This window comes from Gossypium hirsutum, chromosome D02 (genome assembly GCF_007990345.1).
Source record: "Gossypium hirsutum isolate 1008001.06 chromosome D02, Gossypium_hirsutum_v2.1, whole genome shotgun sequence".
Lineage (NCBI taxonomy): Eukaryota > Viridiplantae > Streptophyta > Magnoliopsida > Malvales > Malvaceae > Gossypium > Gossypium hirsutum.
The window spans coordinates 46,550,540-46,570,151 of NC_053438.1; the positions used below are offsets into that span (position 1 = coordinate 46,550,540).

At 33.8% G+C, this 19,612-nt stretch overlaps 1 protein-coding gene and 1 long non-coding RNA gene across 2 annotated transcripts; both read left to right on the forward strand.

The window, feature by feature from the left end:
• Window positions 1-4,320: 4,320 nt before the first annotated feature.
• On the forward strand, window positions 4,321-6,454 carry LOC107910146 (ubiquinone biosynthesis protein COQ4 homolog, mitochondrial). The gene is made up of 2 exons (XM_016837918.2): window positions 4,321-4,731; window positions 5,679-6,454. Exons 1-2 carry the CDS (start codon window positions 4,549-4,551, stop codon window positions 6,171-6,173), a joined length of 678 nt encoding a protein of 225 aa, XP_016693407.1. The 5' UTR covers window positions 4,321-4,548; the 3' UTR covers window positions 6,174-6,454.
• Window positions 6,455-13,793: 7,339 nt separating this feature from the next.
• On the forward strand, window positions 13,794-19,051 carry LOC121214666 (uncharacterized). Its single transcript, XR_005910273.1, has 5 exons — window positions 13,794-16,092; window positions 16,922-17,634; window positions 17,713-17,797; window positions 17,896-18,173; window positions 18,253-19,051. It is a non-coding gene; the product is annotated as an uncharacterized lncRNA (long non-coding RNA).
• Window positions 19,052-19,612: the final 561 nt, after the last annotated feature.

Here is a 19,612-nt window from a genome sequence, read left to right on the forward strand (position 1 = left end):
CACAGTTGGATGATCGGAAACATGCTTCTAATAATAACTTTCAAATTTAATTGTAGCAGTATAATTTAAAAGCAAAGCAGCAATTAAGAATGCAAAAAGAGGGAACTATGAAACTATTAAATCCAATTGCCAAGCTTTCAAATGATTCATGACTTTTCTTTGTTCTGTATGATACCAGGCGACAAATCGTTAAACCCAATTTCAAGTTCAATAACCTACACTGAACTGCCTCCTCATTTTCTTCATTATCTGAAATTAGTTCTCACCTCAATAATTCTTCCTAATAAAAGACCCTCAACCAGCAAGTGTCCTCTTTTCATTACAATATGAGAAGCTTAAACCCTTTTTCTTTTGTTTTTCAAGAATGCTGGAAGCAGTCATGGCACAACCATAAAACCAACCATATTAAGTAAATTCAGTGCCTAACATCATACATGTAGTAAGTTGCACTCAGTTAATACATAACAAACCACTGGCCTCTAATTCCCCCATATTCATCCCCATTAGCAAACAACACAATGCAGTCATATGTATCATCAGAAAATCATAGGCATGCACTCAATTTCTTAATTTTATGAAGCAAAAAATGCAAAGGCAAAGACCGTTCCAACAAAGAGCTTTTTGGACAAATGAAGAAACTTGAGATCATAAATAACAAAAATGGAATAATAAAAAAACCAAGCCCCCATACTGTACAGAAAAAGAAAAGCAAAATCTGCAAACAGTTTCCTGTTTATTCTTTCTCCAACTCATAGCAAAGAATAACAAAAAATGGAAAGGGAGTATCTTTTGTAAGTTTTCTTAATTTAAATGAAGTCCGCAAGGCAAAAAATATATATTATTCATATTTATATGAATTTTTGAAAATTTTATACATGGTGTTGATTTGGTTGACTTTGATTACCTATTGACAGAATATTTCCAACAATGAAATTGATTGAGATTAAGAATGCTTCACACTTTAATGTGAGCACATAAATCCTCACATAAACCTCTTCACATAATCACTGTTAATGTTTGGGTTCAACGAGACAGCTAACTAGCTAGCTATCGTTCACAATACCTATATATTATATCAACTCTTAATTTGCTTTAGCTATGAAATATATAACCTAATTTTCAGCTCTTCCCTTTCTTTTTACTCGTTGCCAACCAAGCTAGTTGTTTATTTGGAGCAGTTATAATTTAAAGAAAAATTGAAAATGAATGGAAACAAGAACTTTTAAGTGCTTCTACGTGCATGCATTGCATGGACTACTGATGATGAAACTAACAAAAACCCATTGATTGTTCTTGGTTATCGATCCACTCAAACTGATAAATTCAAGCATCTCTGTTTTAGTTGTTAGTAGAGAAGGAGAAAATGAATACTGGTTACTTTAACAAAACAAAAAAATATTGTTCGAATAATGTGCCATCTTTGGCTGCAAAAGAAAATAGAAAGAAGCTTCATGAATGCAAAATTTGTCATACGAAAATGGAAATATGATTTAGTGAAAGAAGTATATGCTTTAAACTTTTTGATGTTGGTCTTTGAAAATTCAGGATTTATAAATTACACCGCACTAAATTTATATGAAATCACCATCAGAAAGCAAGGGATATTAAACCCAGAAAAACTTTCGTTAACTAAAACTATTGAAGAATAAAAGATTCATAACCATGAAATCAGCATTAAACTACAGAAGAGTAAAAAGCCACAAGCGCAATTATACAATAATTCCAATGAAATCAGCTTTAAAAGCAGTGCATCCATATACACAATAATCTAGATGAAATAAGCAACAATGAGTAAAATAAAATAGCAATTTCAACAGAAATTAATCGGTCACAACCCCGTACCAACAATCCAACCGTCAATAGTTCCAAGCAAAATCAATCATTAAGAGCTCTAAATTGAACTATCCCAAGCATAATTTTCAACATGGCGACTAGAACATGGGCACTCAATGCCTTGCTAACACAACCAAGGTCTCATTGGCTGCTAAAACAAAAACTACTGCTACCAAAAAGGCTTAAAAGCAACAACACAACCAGCTTCACATGATGTAGTCTAATAGAGTTCCCAATACTACCCCAGATACCACTTTGAAATTTACACAAGATTTCCCTTGTATAACATCATCAAATTAATGCCAAAGCCAGAGAGGATTCATGATTTGATATTATATACATAGAAAGCATAACCAATACATAAATAACTTGTAGGAACTAAAACAGGTAACACTTAAAGGTGACGATTAGGCTTAAAAAAGTAAAGAGAAAAGCATGCAGAGGGGTTATTTACAATTGGGGAAAACATTGAGATACATGTACTACAATTGGCAGATTAATTTAGGTCAGAATTAAAACTCACCCGATATTGGATCCTACGTGATGACCCGAAAAATGCTTCACTCTTTTTTCAATGGATTAAGCTATCAGGAATTTCCAATTTTGTGAATATATTAAAGAGAAAAAGAGAGAGTTTTGGTGTGCGGCGCAGATAAGGTTGGGAGGAAATGGGGAAGGGAAATTAGATGCCGAAACGAGAAGAAACGATGACGACAGAATAATCAACGGAAGCAGTGGGAAATGGGAGGAGAAAATGATTAGGACGGAAGAGGAGAGGGTCGGGTAGGGAGGGAGGGTAAAACAGAGAGATGGGGAGGGAGGCCGGACGTAATAGCTAATACAGCGATTTGGGAAGGGATTGGAAAACACGGGAATTTGGGGATTAGGGGCGTAATGTAATACGCACGTAATACTTATTACAGCGAACCAAACGCCGGAATAGGGGTGTAATGTAATACGCGCGTAATCGGGGCGTAATGGATTGGGTAATACGGCGAACCAAACACAGTGTAAGTTTTAGATTAAAATATGTTATATGTCCCTATACTCTTCATAAATTTGAAATTTAACTCTTCTATTTTTTAGATTTTAAAATTTAGGTCCAATTGTTGACACTACTAAATTTATTTTGTTAAATTTAAGTTCATTACAACGTATTTTTTTAGTCATATGGCTATTAAGCGAGTATTTTTTTTTAATTTTAAAATAACACACCAAAAAATTTAACCAAAAGAACTTAATATTGTTAACAATTGAACCTGAATTTTGAAATTTGAAAAATAAAGAGACTAAATTTCCATAAATAAAAGTATTATAATTAAATTTTAAATTTATGAAAAGTGCTGAGAGACTATGACATATTTTAACCTAAGCTTTGATTAGGTATTATTTATCATTAAATTTATATATAATAAATTATTATAAAATATCATCTTATTACAAAATAGATTTTGGTTGTGAAATAAAATGCAACTAGAGGTCCTCATGGATCGGGCCGGGCCTATGCAATGTATTTAGATCACATTTCCAAGCTCAGGTTTGACCCGAAAATTGAGTTTACTTTATTGCCCAAATCTGGCCCAATTTAAGAAAAGTAAACCCAAGCTTGTCCTAGCCTGCCATATTTGATTTTTTTAAATGTTTTTATTTAAAATTAAAATTTTTAAAAAATATAATACACTAAATGCACTAAAAAAGGACCAAAATAAAAAATTTTCTAACACATTAAAATATTTATATTAAAAAACACAAATAAATATAATAAATGTTTTATTATATTAAATATAAATTTTAAAATTTTATATTTTGGGCTGGGTTATTTAGTTGGGTAAGTTTTGCTTAGGTCATAGGCAATGAGTTTAATTGTTATTGGATTAATGATTTAATATGAATATGAATATATAATTATTATTTAACATATATAATTAATATAATATTACTTTATAACATAATATTCCTGCTGGGTCAAGCAGGGCTTGAGCAAAAAAAATCATTCCCATGACCCGACGCATATAGAAAACGGGTCTCAAATTTATCTAAGCTCATTTTTCAGACCTCGTATTTTATCCAAACCTCCCATTTTTTAAGTAGGTCTTCGGGCTTGGGTGGGTAGCCCGGCCCATGAGCAAGTTTAAATACAACTATAATATGTAATATTTTGACAAATATATTTATGTTAGGTTTGTTGCACTAAAATAAATTTTAAAAAATATTTAAGAAAAATATTAAAAATATAAAATATTTTACGCAGAACTATTCGAAAAAAAAAGAGAAAATCAATTCATTTTCTAGAAATATTTTTCAAAAACTGTGTTTAGTGAGAGAATTAAAATTCAAAGCAGATTCTGGATGGGGTTAGTTCAATGTCCACTGTTGGCCCATGTTTAAAATGTTGTTCACCTTTCTTTTGGGCTCCTTTCAAACCAGTATGTTTGGGCCTGTAATTTTAGTCTTTTAATGTAATAAAATAGGAAAAAAGAAAACCCCTCTAAATTAACGTTTCAGCTTTCTCTAGGCAGTTTTGCAACCTGACCACCGGCGGCGGTGGCAACTTTAACGCGCCTTTTCTCTTTTCTATCTATACGATCCGATTTGCTTTGTTCACTCAAATTTCTCTTCCCTTTTTATCCCAACCTTGGATTAATACTCCGGTAATTCAAGACTTCTTTGATTAAAAGTTTAGTTTTTTGGGGCCTTAATTTTTAGTAATTAGTAATGATAGAAAGGGCTCGAATTAAGCTGAGCCCATGGCAGCAGGCGGCGGTTGCAGTAGGTTCAGCGGTGGGTGCATTGCTCGATCCACGAAGGGCTGATTTAATAGCTGCTTTAGGAGAGACAACTGGAAAGCCTGCTTTTGAAAGGGTTCTTGAGAGAATGAGGAGGAGCCCCGAAGGCAGAGTTAGTCTCTCTTCCTATCACTCGTAACCTATGTATTCATTTGTAATCATTTGAAAAAAAAAAACAGCAGATTTTTTGGCTATATATAGAAATGTAATTGTTCGAGTAATTTTGCAGTTAGAGGGATTTTGTTTGAGAATTCATATTGAATCAGAAACTTAAGTTGGTAAAAGACAAGTATATATATATATATGGATTATGGGGATTGTTTGAGTCGTCAATGGAGAAACTTTGTGTTCTTGGCATTGGACTAGCAAAGCTATCCTTTGCAATATATGATTTAAATACATAATCATAGTAACGTTGCTATCTGATAATCGAAACTGATAATTTTAATAAATTAGTGTTTCTAATTGTTAATTCTATTATTTAACTTTAAAGTTAATTCATGGATGATCAATGTGATATTATTTGCTTTAAGTGTTCTTAGAATTTAGTGAAAAATGCTAGATGACTAGATACTCTAGCTCTTTGTTGGTTTTTGAGGAATCAACTGTGCATAGAGTTACCCTTCCTGTTTAGTAAAGTTAGTAGTATTTATATGTTAACATCATTTTTAGCAATTATAGACTGCAATTTCTTCATTCTTTTTTATGTATATTGAGTTTGTTTAAGGTGCAGATTTATTCCTTTTACCTCTTCTGGTCTTGATTGTTATTTGATAAAATAAAGCCCCTTGTTAGTATGTCTTTCTTGGAATACATTGCTTTGTTTTTCACCATATGCAATGCAGTGTCCAATTTGGAAATTTAGAGCTTAATCAGAGTTCATGATGGGGAATTCTGAGTCTGCCTGTGATATTAATCCATTGCATTCTTTTTGGTCAATAAGCTGCTTGATGGTTCAAGCATCTTGTTTTCATTGGTCTTCCTCATCCACATTGTTCAAAGCTGGCATGAGTAACGTCTTCCAAATTTCATCCATAACCAAGTCGTTTTCTTTAATAGGCAGTGCTCCTTGAGCGGCCACAGGTTATATCTGCAAAGGTTGGTCATGCATGGGATCTACCAGAGAACACTTTTGGTGCTGCATATGCAAGGTTCATGGGATCCAGGAATTTTTCCCCGGATGACAGGCCGCCTGTGCGATTCATGGACACAGATGAACTTGCATATGTGACTATGCGAGCTCGTGAGGTGCATGACCTCTGGCATACCCTTTTTGGCCTTCCTACCAACTTGATTGGGGAATCTGCATTGAAGGTTATTGAATTTGAGCAAATGCATCTCCCCATGTGCCTGCTTTCAGTTGTAGGTGGGACGTCAAGGTTTAATGCGAAACAAAGAAAATTGTTCTTCCAGCATTATTTCCCATGGGCTGTCAAGGCTGGTTTTCAGTGTACAGATCTCATGTGTGTATATTACGAGCAGCACTTTCATGAAGATTTGGAGGATGTTCGAAGGAAGTGGGGGGTAATTCCGGCTCCTACTGTCCCCAAGTAAAATATTAGCCAAGATCGGCATCATAGTAGTGCATTTGGTATTCTACAAGCACTTTGCCCCCTACCCAGTATCCCTTCCTGAATGGATGCGGTGACTGCAATTTTCTCGACTACTTTAGCATTGAATGACATTAAATAAAAAACTTGTCTACTGTTTACAATTTTCCATTTGTGGTTGTCATGAAAATTTGGGGATGCTTGTATCTATGAAAGCGGATGATAGATCTTGTGGTGATCCAAAATTCACATATAAACGAATAAAAAAAATTGCTTTGAACTGTAGAATTGTTCTTTGGGCCAAATTGAAGCGTGGAATGACTGCTCTCATAAAGACAACTTTATTATAACAATTATTAATGATGCAATATTTAGATGGATATTAGCATATGCAGAAGGCCAGCAGTGGGTGCTTCTTCATGATAGTTTGATAATTAAGCTGACTTTGAATAACCCATCTTGCAAGATATAATCTGGTTGTGACAAGAATTGGAAAGGAACTAGAAAATTGAACTTATCTTGCAAGATATATTTACAGTCAAAAGCTACAATTCCGAGACTTAAGTGAAATGTAGATAAGAGCAGAGAGAGACGAGCTGCATACTGGTTGGCAAGTGCAACCCAAAGATGAGCATTCAATAACCGGGTTAACCATACCCCGTCTTTTACATGTTCGTATTGAACAGAGATGACCTTCTAAACACTGGTAGGCACGTGTGAAGACATGTTTGACTAAATGAATGGGACAGACTATTCTAGGTGGTAACAAACAGGGCATGAGATTTCAGTTTTAATCTAAAATATAAATTTGGAAAGAAATTTGGATGCTGAGTTTGGCTACGTGGCTCTTTTCAAGTTTGGATCATGCATGTGAGGAGATCAGGGTTCTCCAGTGTTCTGTAAAATTGATGATCGACAAGGCTTTTAGCGATTCTTCTATCTGACTATGTTGCCCCTTAGCACTCCAACATGGTGCTCCTTAAGCTCTCGTGTTGTGCAAAATTGGGGTTCTCGGGGCATTTTTGGGCTCCTCGATTTGGCCACATGCTCCTTTGTATCTGTTGGTAGATAATTAATTTTGGCTATTAATATTTTATATTTTCTTTGAGATAGGTAACATTATATTTTAGAAAATTGTGATATCTAGTGTGAAATAATTAGCATTGTCGTTTCACTTTATATCTCTCTCGGAACAACAACTCTTGTTTAGAATAGTTGTTGTTTGAGAATAGCCATGTCTAGAATCATTTCTTTAGTTAGAACAACTATTATCCAGTGTAATTATTATGAGGACAACTTCTATTGAGAATAGCTTAAGTTCAGAATTGCTCTTATTTAGAATAACAACGTTTCAAGAATAACTATGTTTAAAACAACCATTGTTAGGAACTTGTATTTAGAATAATTTTTTTTTTTTTGGAAGAGCCATTATTCAGAAAAAGCTCTACCAAGAAAAGTATCATCATAGAACAACTTTTGTTCGAAACAACCTCTAAATTAATAATAACTATGTTGAGAAGAACTCACGTTTGGAACAAGTCAAAATAACTATTATTCAGGAACAACTCTTGTCCAAGAATAATCATCACCTTGCGTTTCAAGAGATGTTCCGCAAAAGATATTTCACATGGTATCGCTTCACCAAAGTAGAAGTGGAAGTAACCTCGGGATATGACAAGGTTCTTGGGTTATTTTCACTCTTGGGATGTTTTAAAAAGCTTGGCTTGGTGGATCGGATATGGAGGTAGTTAAGAGGTTTTTCCCTTTTTTCAGAAACATAGTGCATTCTTATTTATTATTTACTATCACCTGCAAAATCCTTTCATAATAAAAAGAACCATTAATGCTTTTGTAATTGAAAAAATATCTATTATTACTTTCATTAATTACCAGTCTTGTAACTCCTATTTTTGAAACACTATAAATAGGAGCTTTTCACAACTGGTGAAAATACTTTTGGGCACTTTGGCATTCTAACTCTCAAATCTCTCTTTTAAAATTCTCTCAACTTGTTTTTTTTATTGAGACTTATCATCAACTATATTTCCCTTTCTCTAACTTACCAACTACTACTTGTCGTAGCACTCAGTGTTACTGGATTTGCTCCAATCTTCCTTTTCACCTTTTTTTGGGTACATATTGTTCATTTGTTTGCAACATTACCTCTTCGCACCAAAAAACCCTCTACACCACCCTATTCGTGTGGTGTGACCGGAGCTCTCCCATGTCTTTGCAACATTGGTGTTTCTCCTCCTCCCCATGAAGTGTTCATTGGCCTTTCTAGTATTTTGAAAATTGGACTCAAGCAACATTGGGGCTCTCCAGCTCTCCTGCCCATATGGCACTCTCTTTCCTATCGGCGCCACTCTTTGGACGCACAACTTGTCCCTCTTACTTTTGTGTTGCCACTGTATGTTGAAGTTATTGTCTCATCAACAAATTCGTTTGTCCTTTTGATCCATTTGGTTATGATGTTATTACTATTCAATCTTTGTAATTGTTTATTAGTTATTACTCCTTTGCAAACTCCATGATTTATAGTCCCATTACTATCTTCTTCTTCTTCTTTTTTAAGTTTCATAAAAAAAGTTATCACATTTTGGGTTTATTTTGCAAAGGATTAAATATAAAATTGGTACTCAAATTTGTCCACTTCTCCCAAATTGGTACTAATGGTTTTTTTTTGTCTTAGATTGATACCAAAATTTTATTTCCGTCCACTATATTGGTACCTAAGCCTAACGGTGTTAATTTTTTGTTGATGTGGCAGCATGCAGCATTGGCCACTTGCATGCTGCCACGTGTCACCCTATTTGGCTGCAACCCGAACCCCTTTAATTTTTTTCCCTTCATTTTCCTTGAAAAATTATTCTTTTAATTACTTTTCCTTTAAAAATTATTCTTCTCACCATCATCTTCTACCTCACTTCTATCTTTTTCGTTTTTTCTTTTCACCATCTGTTTTATCTTCTTCTTTTTTTCCTTTCACCATCTGATTTGTTTTCTATCTATTTTGTTTTATCTATTCATAACACATTTTTTGAAGGAAGAAAATTAAGTGCTAAAAAAAGTTTTGTACCCAGAATCTTGAAAACAAAAAACCCAACACATTAAAAAAACAAACAAACAAAGAACCCAACACATTCAAAAAATAAATAACAAACAATAAAAAACCCAACACATTCAAAAAAATAAATAACAAACAATAAACAACCCAGAATATTTAAAAAATAAAAAAAGAACCCAATATATTCTCAAATTCAATCTTAGTAATAAACAAAGAACCTAACATTTTCGACCTAATATTATTTCAACTAGAAAAAATTAACAACCTAATATGATAACAAGAACCTAAAAAATTATAAGAATTTAAAATTATTTGAGAGAGCAGAAACTCAGAATAAATAAATAAAATACAAGAATTTAGAAAACCCTAAAAATCCAATGGATCCAATGAACAATAAGGGCAATTCCTCCATTGAATTTGTTGACCCTTAACTCCATTACTTGAATAACTTCTACTAGGCTCCAAGAAAACCAATTCTTTGTTGTTGCCTTGGCAGTGGTGCTACTACTGCTTCTTTTAGCTCCTCAACTCACTCTCAGCCTCACCAAAAGCCTCTTCAGTCTTTCATCAGTAGGCGGAAAGTATAATTTCAAAATCTCAAGGATCAAGCTTTGATTTTTTTCGGCTTTAAAGAGATTTTCTTAGAAATACAAGGCAAGATTTGTGAAAACGAGGAAGAGAGAAGAGTTTTGATGGTCGGATCGGCTGAAGAAGGCCATGGATGGCGGTAGCAACTAGGGTTAGAAGAAGAGAAAAAGGTTTTATTATTTTTTAAAGAAAAAATGAAAGGAAAAATAAGAAAGGGGTCTGGTTTGCAGCCAAAGAGGGTGACAAGTACTAATATAGTGGATGGTGAGACAAAAAAAGAAAAAAAAAACCATAAATACTAAATTAGGAGAAATAGACAAATTCGAATACCAATTTTTATATTTAACGTTTTTGCAAATAAATATTTCACTTGCTACCAAGATATGCTTCCATGCATTCTTCCATGTTGAGAAAGATTGAATTACGGTTGGTTTTCATATTTTTCATTATTTTGGTCTGGCTTCAGGTTGCTTTGAGTTTATTAATTCTTTTTTTAAAAGTTTTAGTTTGTAATGACTTTTGTGAGTGACTGTTTGAGGAAGATTGCGATTTCTCTCTTCTGCATTAATTTTGCATTGAAATCACTTTTCTTATTTTGTTATTAGACTCTTTTTCATTGGTGTGTGAAGATGAAATCAATAAATTAAATAACTTAATATTAATTAATTATTACTCATCTAATAATCAGCTAAGTTTATTTTAGGAGGAGTGTTGAATTTTAGTGTAGTTACCATTTTTTGTAGGGATTACCACCTTTCAATCTTCAAATAGAGAAGACAATTCGAAAACTTAGGAAAAATCAAACAAATACCGAAACCTTACATTCTTCTGAAACTGAAGGCATGGTTGATCCACCAAAAATGCTTGTCTCTAATGATAATGGGAAAAAGGCGCAAACTACAGACTGTAGGAGTATTAGATACTATTTGATGCTTGATACAAATAAAATCCAAGGTAGTATTTGTCGAAAAAATCCAGTTAAGAAAACGGTTTTCAGTTACAATGGAATTTAAATTTTTTTGAAAACTGACTCAATAAACCTTGTCCCGAAAAGTACTTGTGCTTTTTGTAAGACGAATTTATATCAACCAAACGACCTTCTCTACTATCCTCATACCTTGAATTATGCTGAGTGTGGGCTCGAGTAACATAAACCAAACACAGAACAAGAAACAAATAAATTACTTTCAGTAAGAAAGATATTCTCTCAATAGAAGCCAACAACAATTGTAATTCCTAGAAAATAAAATTTATTCTAAGAAAATAAATTTTCACTACTTTCTATCAAAATAACGATATATAAAACTTGTGTGTAAATAGCTCTATCATAATCATTTATTTATTGGGAGAGATTGAACGATTTTGGTTGAATAAGACTTGAACAAATAATATTATTTAAAATAGAAAACACTCTTCTAGTCTAACTAGAGAGGAGATGGACGACACACCCTAGTAAATAATATTAGGGTTGCCGTCCCTCTCTCTTATGGAGGGGATTTAGACCTCTCCTGTATTAGGTTCAATTATATGTGTTTCCTAGACTTTTTAACCTAACACTCTATAATTTAATCAAATCCAATCTTTGTTTTCTATTTCCAAAAATAAATATTATTTATTCTATTAATTTAATTAATTTCCAATTAAATGAATTTCTCAACTCAATTCTAATTCTATTAATGCCATAAAAAATTTTCCTTAAAAGAATCTATTAGAAAATATATTTAATTTACTTATTTAATTGGATTCATAATGATTAATTAATTTAATTCCATTTCTAACTTCAATTATTTAACCATAATTAATTACATAATAGTTTGAAAACCTTAAATTAATTCTCAAGTCATTTCTACACTTAGTGAGAAAACGCATTCATTTGTGAATGCGTCACATTTTTCTAACATCATCTTTTCTATTCTTTTTTTTTTTTGTTTCAACAAGCTACCGGTTGGACATATATAATTATGGCTTAAATAATTTATAACAAAGTTCTAGATTTTCGTCTATTAATTATAAACTTATTTAGTCACAAAGTCATTCCACTACAGTATCGTGATTAAGCTTTCCCTAATTACATACCATTACGAAAGCTACTTAATCAATCCTTGTCTAATGACCTTGTCATAAGTGTGTTACCCTTATAAGATATCCTTAAACTTTTTCGGATAAATTTGTTCTCCCAATATGATCCTATTTTATCTCATGGTAACCATAACATCTTCCTTCATGAAAAGTCAATTATTATCAAATAGTGATCAAGTCATTCATCATAAAGACAAATGACCCATGGCCACATTTACTTTTCATCTATCATATAATGCCAATGAGAGGGTATCATTTACCATTTAGTCGAACTATGTATTTCACTATTGTGAATGATGCTAAATACTATATAAGTCTTATACCCAACTCACCAACTTTCGGTTCCTTATCTATTTAAACTCAAGCTTTTATTTGCATCAAAGTATACGAGTCACGCATACATGGTCCATCATCCACTCAGGAATTAGGTATGTCACATTGTGAATGCCACAAGTGAATAAATCTATAAACGAATCTAGGATTTATTCTACTTGGGTCTTGTCCGATGTACTGTTACTCCAGTCAGTCATATCTATGTTTCTATCTTCTACGAGTCATCCGTTCTAATGCTCAAGACAAAACATCTTCCCAAATGGACTTGATGGACGACATATTAGTCTTCTAACCAGTTAGCTCATTTCCGATTAGACTAAGGTCATGTTTAGGTTTATCTACTAAAATAAGTTGTCCTTCCGTATTACGATCCAACCACGTAATATTGCTTTATAATGACCCGATTTTCAATGGTGTCAGAAAATGCAATTCCAGAACCTCGTTTTCGCAAATCGAGTCTGTAAATATTAAATAGGAATATTTACAGAGTTAGTATAAAGACATATTGAAATTTGGTCAAGTAATTTAGCCGAAAAAAGTGGTTAATTAAGGCTTAGAGACTAAATTGTAAAAGTTTAATCGCTATAGAGTTTTAATTAGAAAAAGGCTTAGGGACTTAGATAACAATTATCCAAGGGACTAAAATGATTAATAAACCAATTTAGAATGGTAGTTAGTGGATTTTTATCATGATTTCCATTAAAGATTTAAATTATTATTAAATTAAGATTAAGTAAATGTAAAACATGTTTAACTTAATTAATCAAGGTTAATTAGTAATTAATTATAGTATACAAGTTAATGAAAATGGAGAAATATGATGAGTTATCAATTTCCTCACCGTCCATTGAAGCAAAAGTAAAGAAAAACTCAATTTTTGGAGCTTGGTCATTCTACAACTATTTTAAGTAAGTTTTTATGCCATTTTTCTTCTTTTTTTATAGATTTGTGATTGTATGAGCTTGATTTAGATAACCTATGTATCAATTTGTTCAATTGTTGAAATTTTATCAAGTTTCTATTATTGAGGATTTGATGAATTAGACTTGAAATTGATAGAAGTTAAACTTATATTATGAAAATGACTAAATTGTAAAGTTCAATAAGTTTGGTTGTTAACTTTTACATTAGAGACTAAATTGAATAAAATGAAAACTTATCATGAAATTATGTTAGGAATAGAAAGTATACGGTCCCTAATGAGTAAATGTGTAATCGAATTTCAATCCAAAGCTATATATCGAAAGATATGTTTACCCGAGTTTAGGGATTAAATTGAATAAAAAGCAAAATATACTTGGCTTTGTATTCAAATGTGAATTGGATGAAAATTTATATTACTTATTTGTTGAATGATTGTACATAGCTAAAGAGGATGCTGAGCCATCAAGAGAGAAAGGAAAAGAGAGAGTCGTCGACGAGTGATGCGAGATCTCGACTTGTACTTTTATGATTCGAGATCAATTTATTTGGTTGTATATTTATGTTAATTGTATGTTGAATATCAAGATAAATATATAATGATCATATGAATTGATTCATTGATATCGTCGGAAATGAGATTTCATAACCACCGTTTCCAACACCACTGAAAAACAAGTTGTTACACATTTCATGTTGGCATAAGCTCTTGAAATCTAGTCCCTCTGGCTGAAGTGAAACCACTTTAGCCAATCGTTTGTTTCAAAGTTGCAGAATTTCACAATAAAAATATGCACCCCAAAAGTAGTGATTAAAAAGAAATTTTAGCTAGAATTAGAACATCCCAAATATTTTGGTCATATTATGTAATTTACATCGGCACCAACTATATTGCAAAACAAACTACTTATTTGACATAAACCAAGACTAGAGATGCAATGAATATAAATAATAAGGTATATATAGTAATAAAAGCGAATACCACTAGTTCAACAAAGTCTAAGGTGGTTATGGGCTTTGAGAGCGGCGATCCCAACGTCAAGTCAACGGTGGAGGCTAGCTTTATGAATGAGACATTTTTCTGGGGTAAAGAAAGTGGGATGTCTCCAGCACCTCCATGAACAACAATTGCCCACCCCATTTCTCATTCTTTTGCCTTGTAAACTTTAAAGCTCTTAGTCTCCCTCTCCCTTTTCCTCTCCCTCTTCCTCTCTTCGTTCTTATTATTGGCTTTGTATGGATCTCTTCCTGTTCCTTGGGTAGTTGGTAATTTATATTTCACACCAAAGAAGACAAAATAGAGACTATGCTGTGGTTGATGCTAGTGAGTCACTCATGAGATACCCCGCTTATATTTCTTCTTAATTGGTCACCAGTTTCCTCCATCCTCTAACATAAGTCGTAAGCCAATCACAAACTTTCTAATTTCCTAACTTAAAACTATTCGCTAGCTTGTAAGAAGAACATGGAGGAGAGGAGGAGAGGGTTGGGCTGTTAGGGATTTAGAAATTGGTGGAGTGGAGGAGAGGGTTGATTTAACTAAGAAAAAAAGAAAAGAAAGCATAGGCATGTGATTTGAGTCGGACCGGGTTCGAGTAAAAAAATTTTAAACAAGGTTTAATCTGTTTAGAAAATAAATTTTGTTTTTAGCTTATAATTTTGCTCAAATCTTTAAAGCAAATGGGTGGCCCGGCCATGGTCAAGCTTATTGAAGACTTGAGCATTGCTTAGGGGTGATTTGAGGGTGTTTGGGAAGATGACGAGTTCTTAATGTATGTATAGGGGTTCGATTAGAGTGGTGTTGATGGAGGAATGAGGATTTTGGGTGAGGTAAAAGGTGAGGGTTAGGTTTTGTTTGGGTAGGTGAGGTGGTGATGGTTCATAGGTGATGAGGAAGCAGTGGACAATGGTGAGGTTGGATAGTGCTATTGGGGATTGAGGGTGAATGAAAAAAAAATGAAAGGGAAAGAGGTAACAGCTAGGGTTTGGTAAAGGAGAAGAAGAAAAAGAAGAAGTGTAAAAAAAAAAGAAATTGAAAATAGATGGGAAGTTAAAGACTAAAGAAGAGTAGAAGACGTGGGAAAGAGAGAAAAAAACATAAAAATAAAAAAATGAAGAAACAAGTAGTTGAACCCATAATAAAAAACTTTAAAAATATATACATGGCTCTATTTGAGTACGGTTTTGACAAAGATTTTTATATTTCGATTTGGTTTAAAATCAATTTGAATAATAAAAATAATAATTTTTAAATATAAATTATAAATTAAAATATTTTATCTTTTAAATATTAAAATGAAATTTTTTGGATTGACCAAATCGACCCCAAGACTTGATCCGGCTGAACCATAAAGAACTCTAATTCCAAGTTCCGTAGCCAATGCATAATGCATACGATACTGTTGTTTTAACTTTTAAAATGTGGCTGATTCTAGACAAATATGGGAGCATAGCATACAAGCGCAGGAAAGGGAAGAGAATCTAAAATCCCCAAAATAGGAGAGAATGATTCAGCTCAAATCAGAGTTCAGAGGGCAGAAAAATCAATGTCCTTTTTGGAAGATGAACAACAACGTGGGATGGATGGCCAGAGACCTACACCTGGAAGTTGAGGAAAGGGTTTGCATGCAGCTGAAAGAGATTGAAGCGACGGGGCTAATGGCTCTGAACTAGTAAAAAACAACAACAGCAACGGGAAAAAGGAAAAAGAAAACAACAGTTTGGGAAGTGCTGTAGTGAAGAAATGAACAAGCTGCTGCTGATGAATGATGTGACAATTCACAATGAAACATAGCGCGGCGCCTCTAGTCTGTGTACCAGAGAGAGAGTGGGTGGGGATTTCTGGGGTTTTTCTCTGCCTGCAATTTGCATGCTGGCGCCTGTTGCTAGTGCCCTAGTGGCTACACCCCATTTCTCCACCTCCACAACCACGCCAGTAAGTTTTATTGTTATACTTTGGCAATTTGCCCGCAGATAGATGTACGGGGTATCCTTGTCAAACCAGCTTTAACGAAACTGTGTACAAGTAAAAGATTTTTACTATTTCTGGACCCTTTTTGTTTCTTTTCTGTTCTTCACGTGATCACTGTACTTCCTTTTAATTTCATAAACCAAAGTTTCAAAAGACAATCAATTTCTGCTGCATTTTGTTCTTCTGCTAAAGGGCTGATTTGATGTGATCTTTTATCATTAATAACATTTCTATTTTATACCATTGATATAGAATTTTAAGATTATTTTACTCAAAAAAGCTGAAAAATAAAAAAAATACTAGAATAGATTGATTTTTAAAAAAATTTTGGGAATAAATTATTTTTACGAAAACGTGCTTTCAGCTGAAAGCGTTTTCTTTCAATGATAATCTTCAACGGATACTTTCTTTAACAACTATTTAATTAGCCGTTAGAACCCCCAACGGTCTAATTTTTTTCCTATATAAACCCTTTTTACAATTCAATCTCAACTCTCTGGCATATTCTCAAATCTCTTTCAAATTTCTCTCAATTCTTTGTTAAAATCTCACTCAAATTTTATTTTATTTATTAAAATTATTTTAACATTTTCGTAAATTATTTTTCTATTAAAGCTTATTTGGTGTTTTTCGAAATTAGCAATGGCCAGATATCTAATCCGTTTTTACGGCCACATTTTTGTCAATTAATTGCAAATGGAAAGAATATTTTTATTATATTTTAATGTTGTTTAATTTTCTATTTTCTTGTTATATTTGAATTTAATATTTTGTATATTTTTTACCTAAATAGGCGGAATATAGAATTTTGGAGGCCTATATTCGTAATCCACCCTCTCATCCATCACCCTTGATCAAGCCCTACTTGAGAGATGCTGGTTTTTCATACGTGGCCCTTGTAGGTAGGGGGTGTAAGTTGGACTCGACACTTATAAGCGTGTTGGTGGAAAGGTGGAGACCCGAGACACATATATCCCATCTTCCATGTGGCGAGTGTACTATTACTTTGGAAGACGTACAGTTACAGCTCGAGTTACCGGTGGATGGGTCGGTAGTGACTAGGTCAGTTCAAGCAGCTGATTGGAGAGACGTATGCGCCGAACTTTTGGGGAGGGTTCTAGAGACGATTTTTAAAGGCCGGATGGAAATCAGTTGGTTAAGAAGAAATTTCAGTGGGCTCGACGAGGATTCGACTGAAGTCCAAAGAGAACAACATGCTCGGGCGTACATTTTTCAGATCATCGAGGGTATCCTAATGCCGGATAAGTCACGAAATCTCGTCCATCTAAGGTGACTGCTAAAACTCGTCAACTTTAGAGAAGTGGGCAAACTTAGTTAGGGGTCCGCCGTATTGGCGACCTTGTACCGGGAGATGTGTTGGGTGACGCAACCACAGAAAATTAAAATTGGTGGTTGCATGTTACTACTACAATCATGGGTGTGGTACTGATTGCCATTTTTACATCCTCGAATGAACTACCCTTATACATTCCCACTCATAACAAGGTAAAATTCATTAGATAATATATTTACCATAATAAAATTAATTAAATTTTAAATTCTGCTAAGAAATTATTTCAATAGGTGGAACCATCAGCCGAGTTACGTGGGACTACCGAATGAGGTTCGAGATATACGGCTTCTGTTAGACCAACGATCGGAAGCAGAGGTATCTATTTTTTAAAATTTGAATTATATAATATTAAATTAGTTAATTTGAGATTTAGTAGTATATATAACACTAAAATTTTTATTATTTTAATACAGTTTGAATGGAAGCCTTACGAGGATTTGACAATTTAAGAATGTATCCCATCAAAATTATTGGTGAATTCCAACATATGGCACGTGAAGGTGCCATTGGTAGTGTACGCTACCGTGGAGATGCACGAGTCGGATAGAGTATTGCGGTAATTCGGGTTCAGGCAATTGATTCCAATGGCACTTCAAGGCCTCGATAATCTATATCCTATCGACTTGTGGGGGAGGATGGATGAGAATTGGCTGGTATTTCTTGCCCAATATATCAACATGTGGAACAATAGGTATGAGTTTTTACCTACTCGCGAGGTTATTATCGCTCCGGAATTAACTTGTGATCCGAAGTACATGCAATGGTTTAAGGTTTATGGCAAGCCATACTTGTTAGGGGAAGAGGAAAGGAGTCGGCAACCGCATACGAGGAGGCTACGACGGGCGCCTATAAATCCAATGTCTAGCGAGGCGAGTCCATCATTAACACTTATTCAAGAACCAACACCGATGGCCGCACCACCCCCTGGTCACTATGTCTCGTCTTATTCTGGTGCATATACTAACTCTGTCATTTTCACACAAGCACCATATTTGCAACCACATTTTTCTGCTTCTACTTCGATGCCAGTTTTATTTTTGGACTTTTGTTCGCGACATATGACACGCTAATTCCATTGACATTTTCAACGGCGACGAGACTGACGACAACATATAGGCCGTTTATGGTTCGGGCACCGATCGAGCGTTTAGTCGTTATGCCATCGATGTATAGGACACAGTGTATGGGACACAATATAGTTATACCCCTACGCCGATGGTGTCGTAAACACCTCCGAGTTCATTCTTCTACCAAGGTGGATCATCTTCCCAACCACCTATTCCTAGACTAGAGGATGTACGATGGCAATCGAGGAGCAACCGATCACAATCAACCATAGACAAAAGGTGAAGAATATGAGAGACCGAGACCATAACCTATACTGGAGGATGAACCAAGATGGAATTCAGCTCACAATCATCGACCACCCCAATGTGGCACACATTTTAACCAAGGATTAGATTGATTTACTTTATTATTGTACTTCTCATGTTAACATTTCAATAAATATCAAATGTTTTTATTGTATCCATGTTGTACATCATTATGTTTTTAAATAAATATCACTTTTTCATTAAAGTTGGTCTCTGTTATCATTTCATAATATTAAATCAAGACTGCACGTGAACAATGAAAAAAAGTTGTATAATTTATTGATTTGTATTGTATGGAAAAACACGCGTTTACAGATTACAAAAAAAATCGCGTTGTGTTATCTGATAAAAAACCACCCCGTTCTCAGTGTCACGCACTTCACCATCGTAATAAACAATAACATTAACTTATCCATTCATTTTCAACCAAATAACTTGTTTCACATATTTGAAACAAAAACATTATGCAGAAAAATAATGTTGTAACTAAATATGAACAACAAAAATCAATACTTAATTTATGCAAATAGTGTGGTTACTCCAACTTATGTCTTATGTGCGAACTTCTCTTCTTCTAATCTTCTTACAATTTTCTTTGCTTGTAAATAATTTATGCCACTTGATGCTGAAATAGGTTGCATTTATAGACCAAGGGGTGACTCGCAGTTCATTCTAAAAATTTCCCAGCCTAGTCGGGGTTTGGAATTTGTAGAGAGAAAACGCTCTAACTAGGACGCACTGTTAGCAAAAACACAGA

What these genes read in the sequence shown, in the direction of transcription:
- LOC107910146 (XM_016837918.2), top strand. Translation starts at nt 4,549, where the DNA reads ATGATAGAAAGGGCTCGAATTAAGCTGAGCCCATGGCAGCAGGCGGCG. An exon ending in GGAGGAGCCCCGAAGGCAGA is followed by an intron (nt 4,732 to 5,678) that starts GTTAGTCTCTCT and finishes TTTCTTTAATAG; the next exon opens with GCAGTGCTCCTTGAGCGGCC.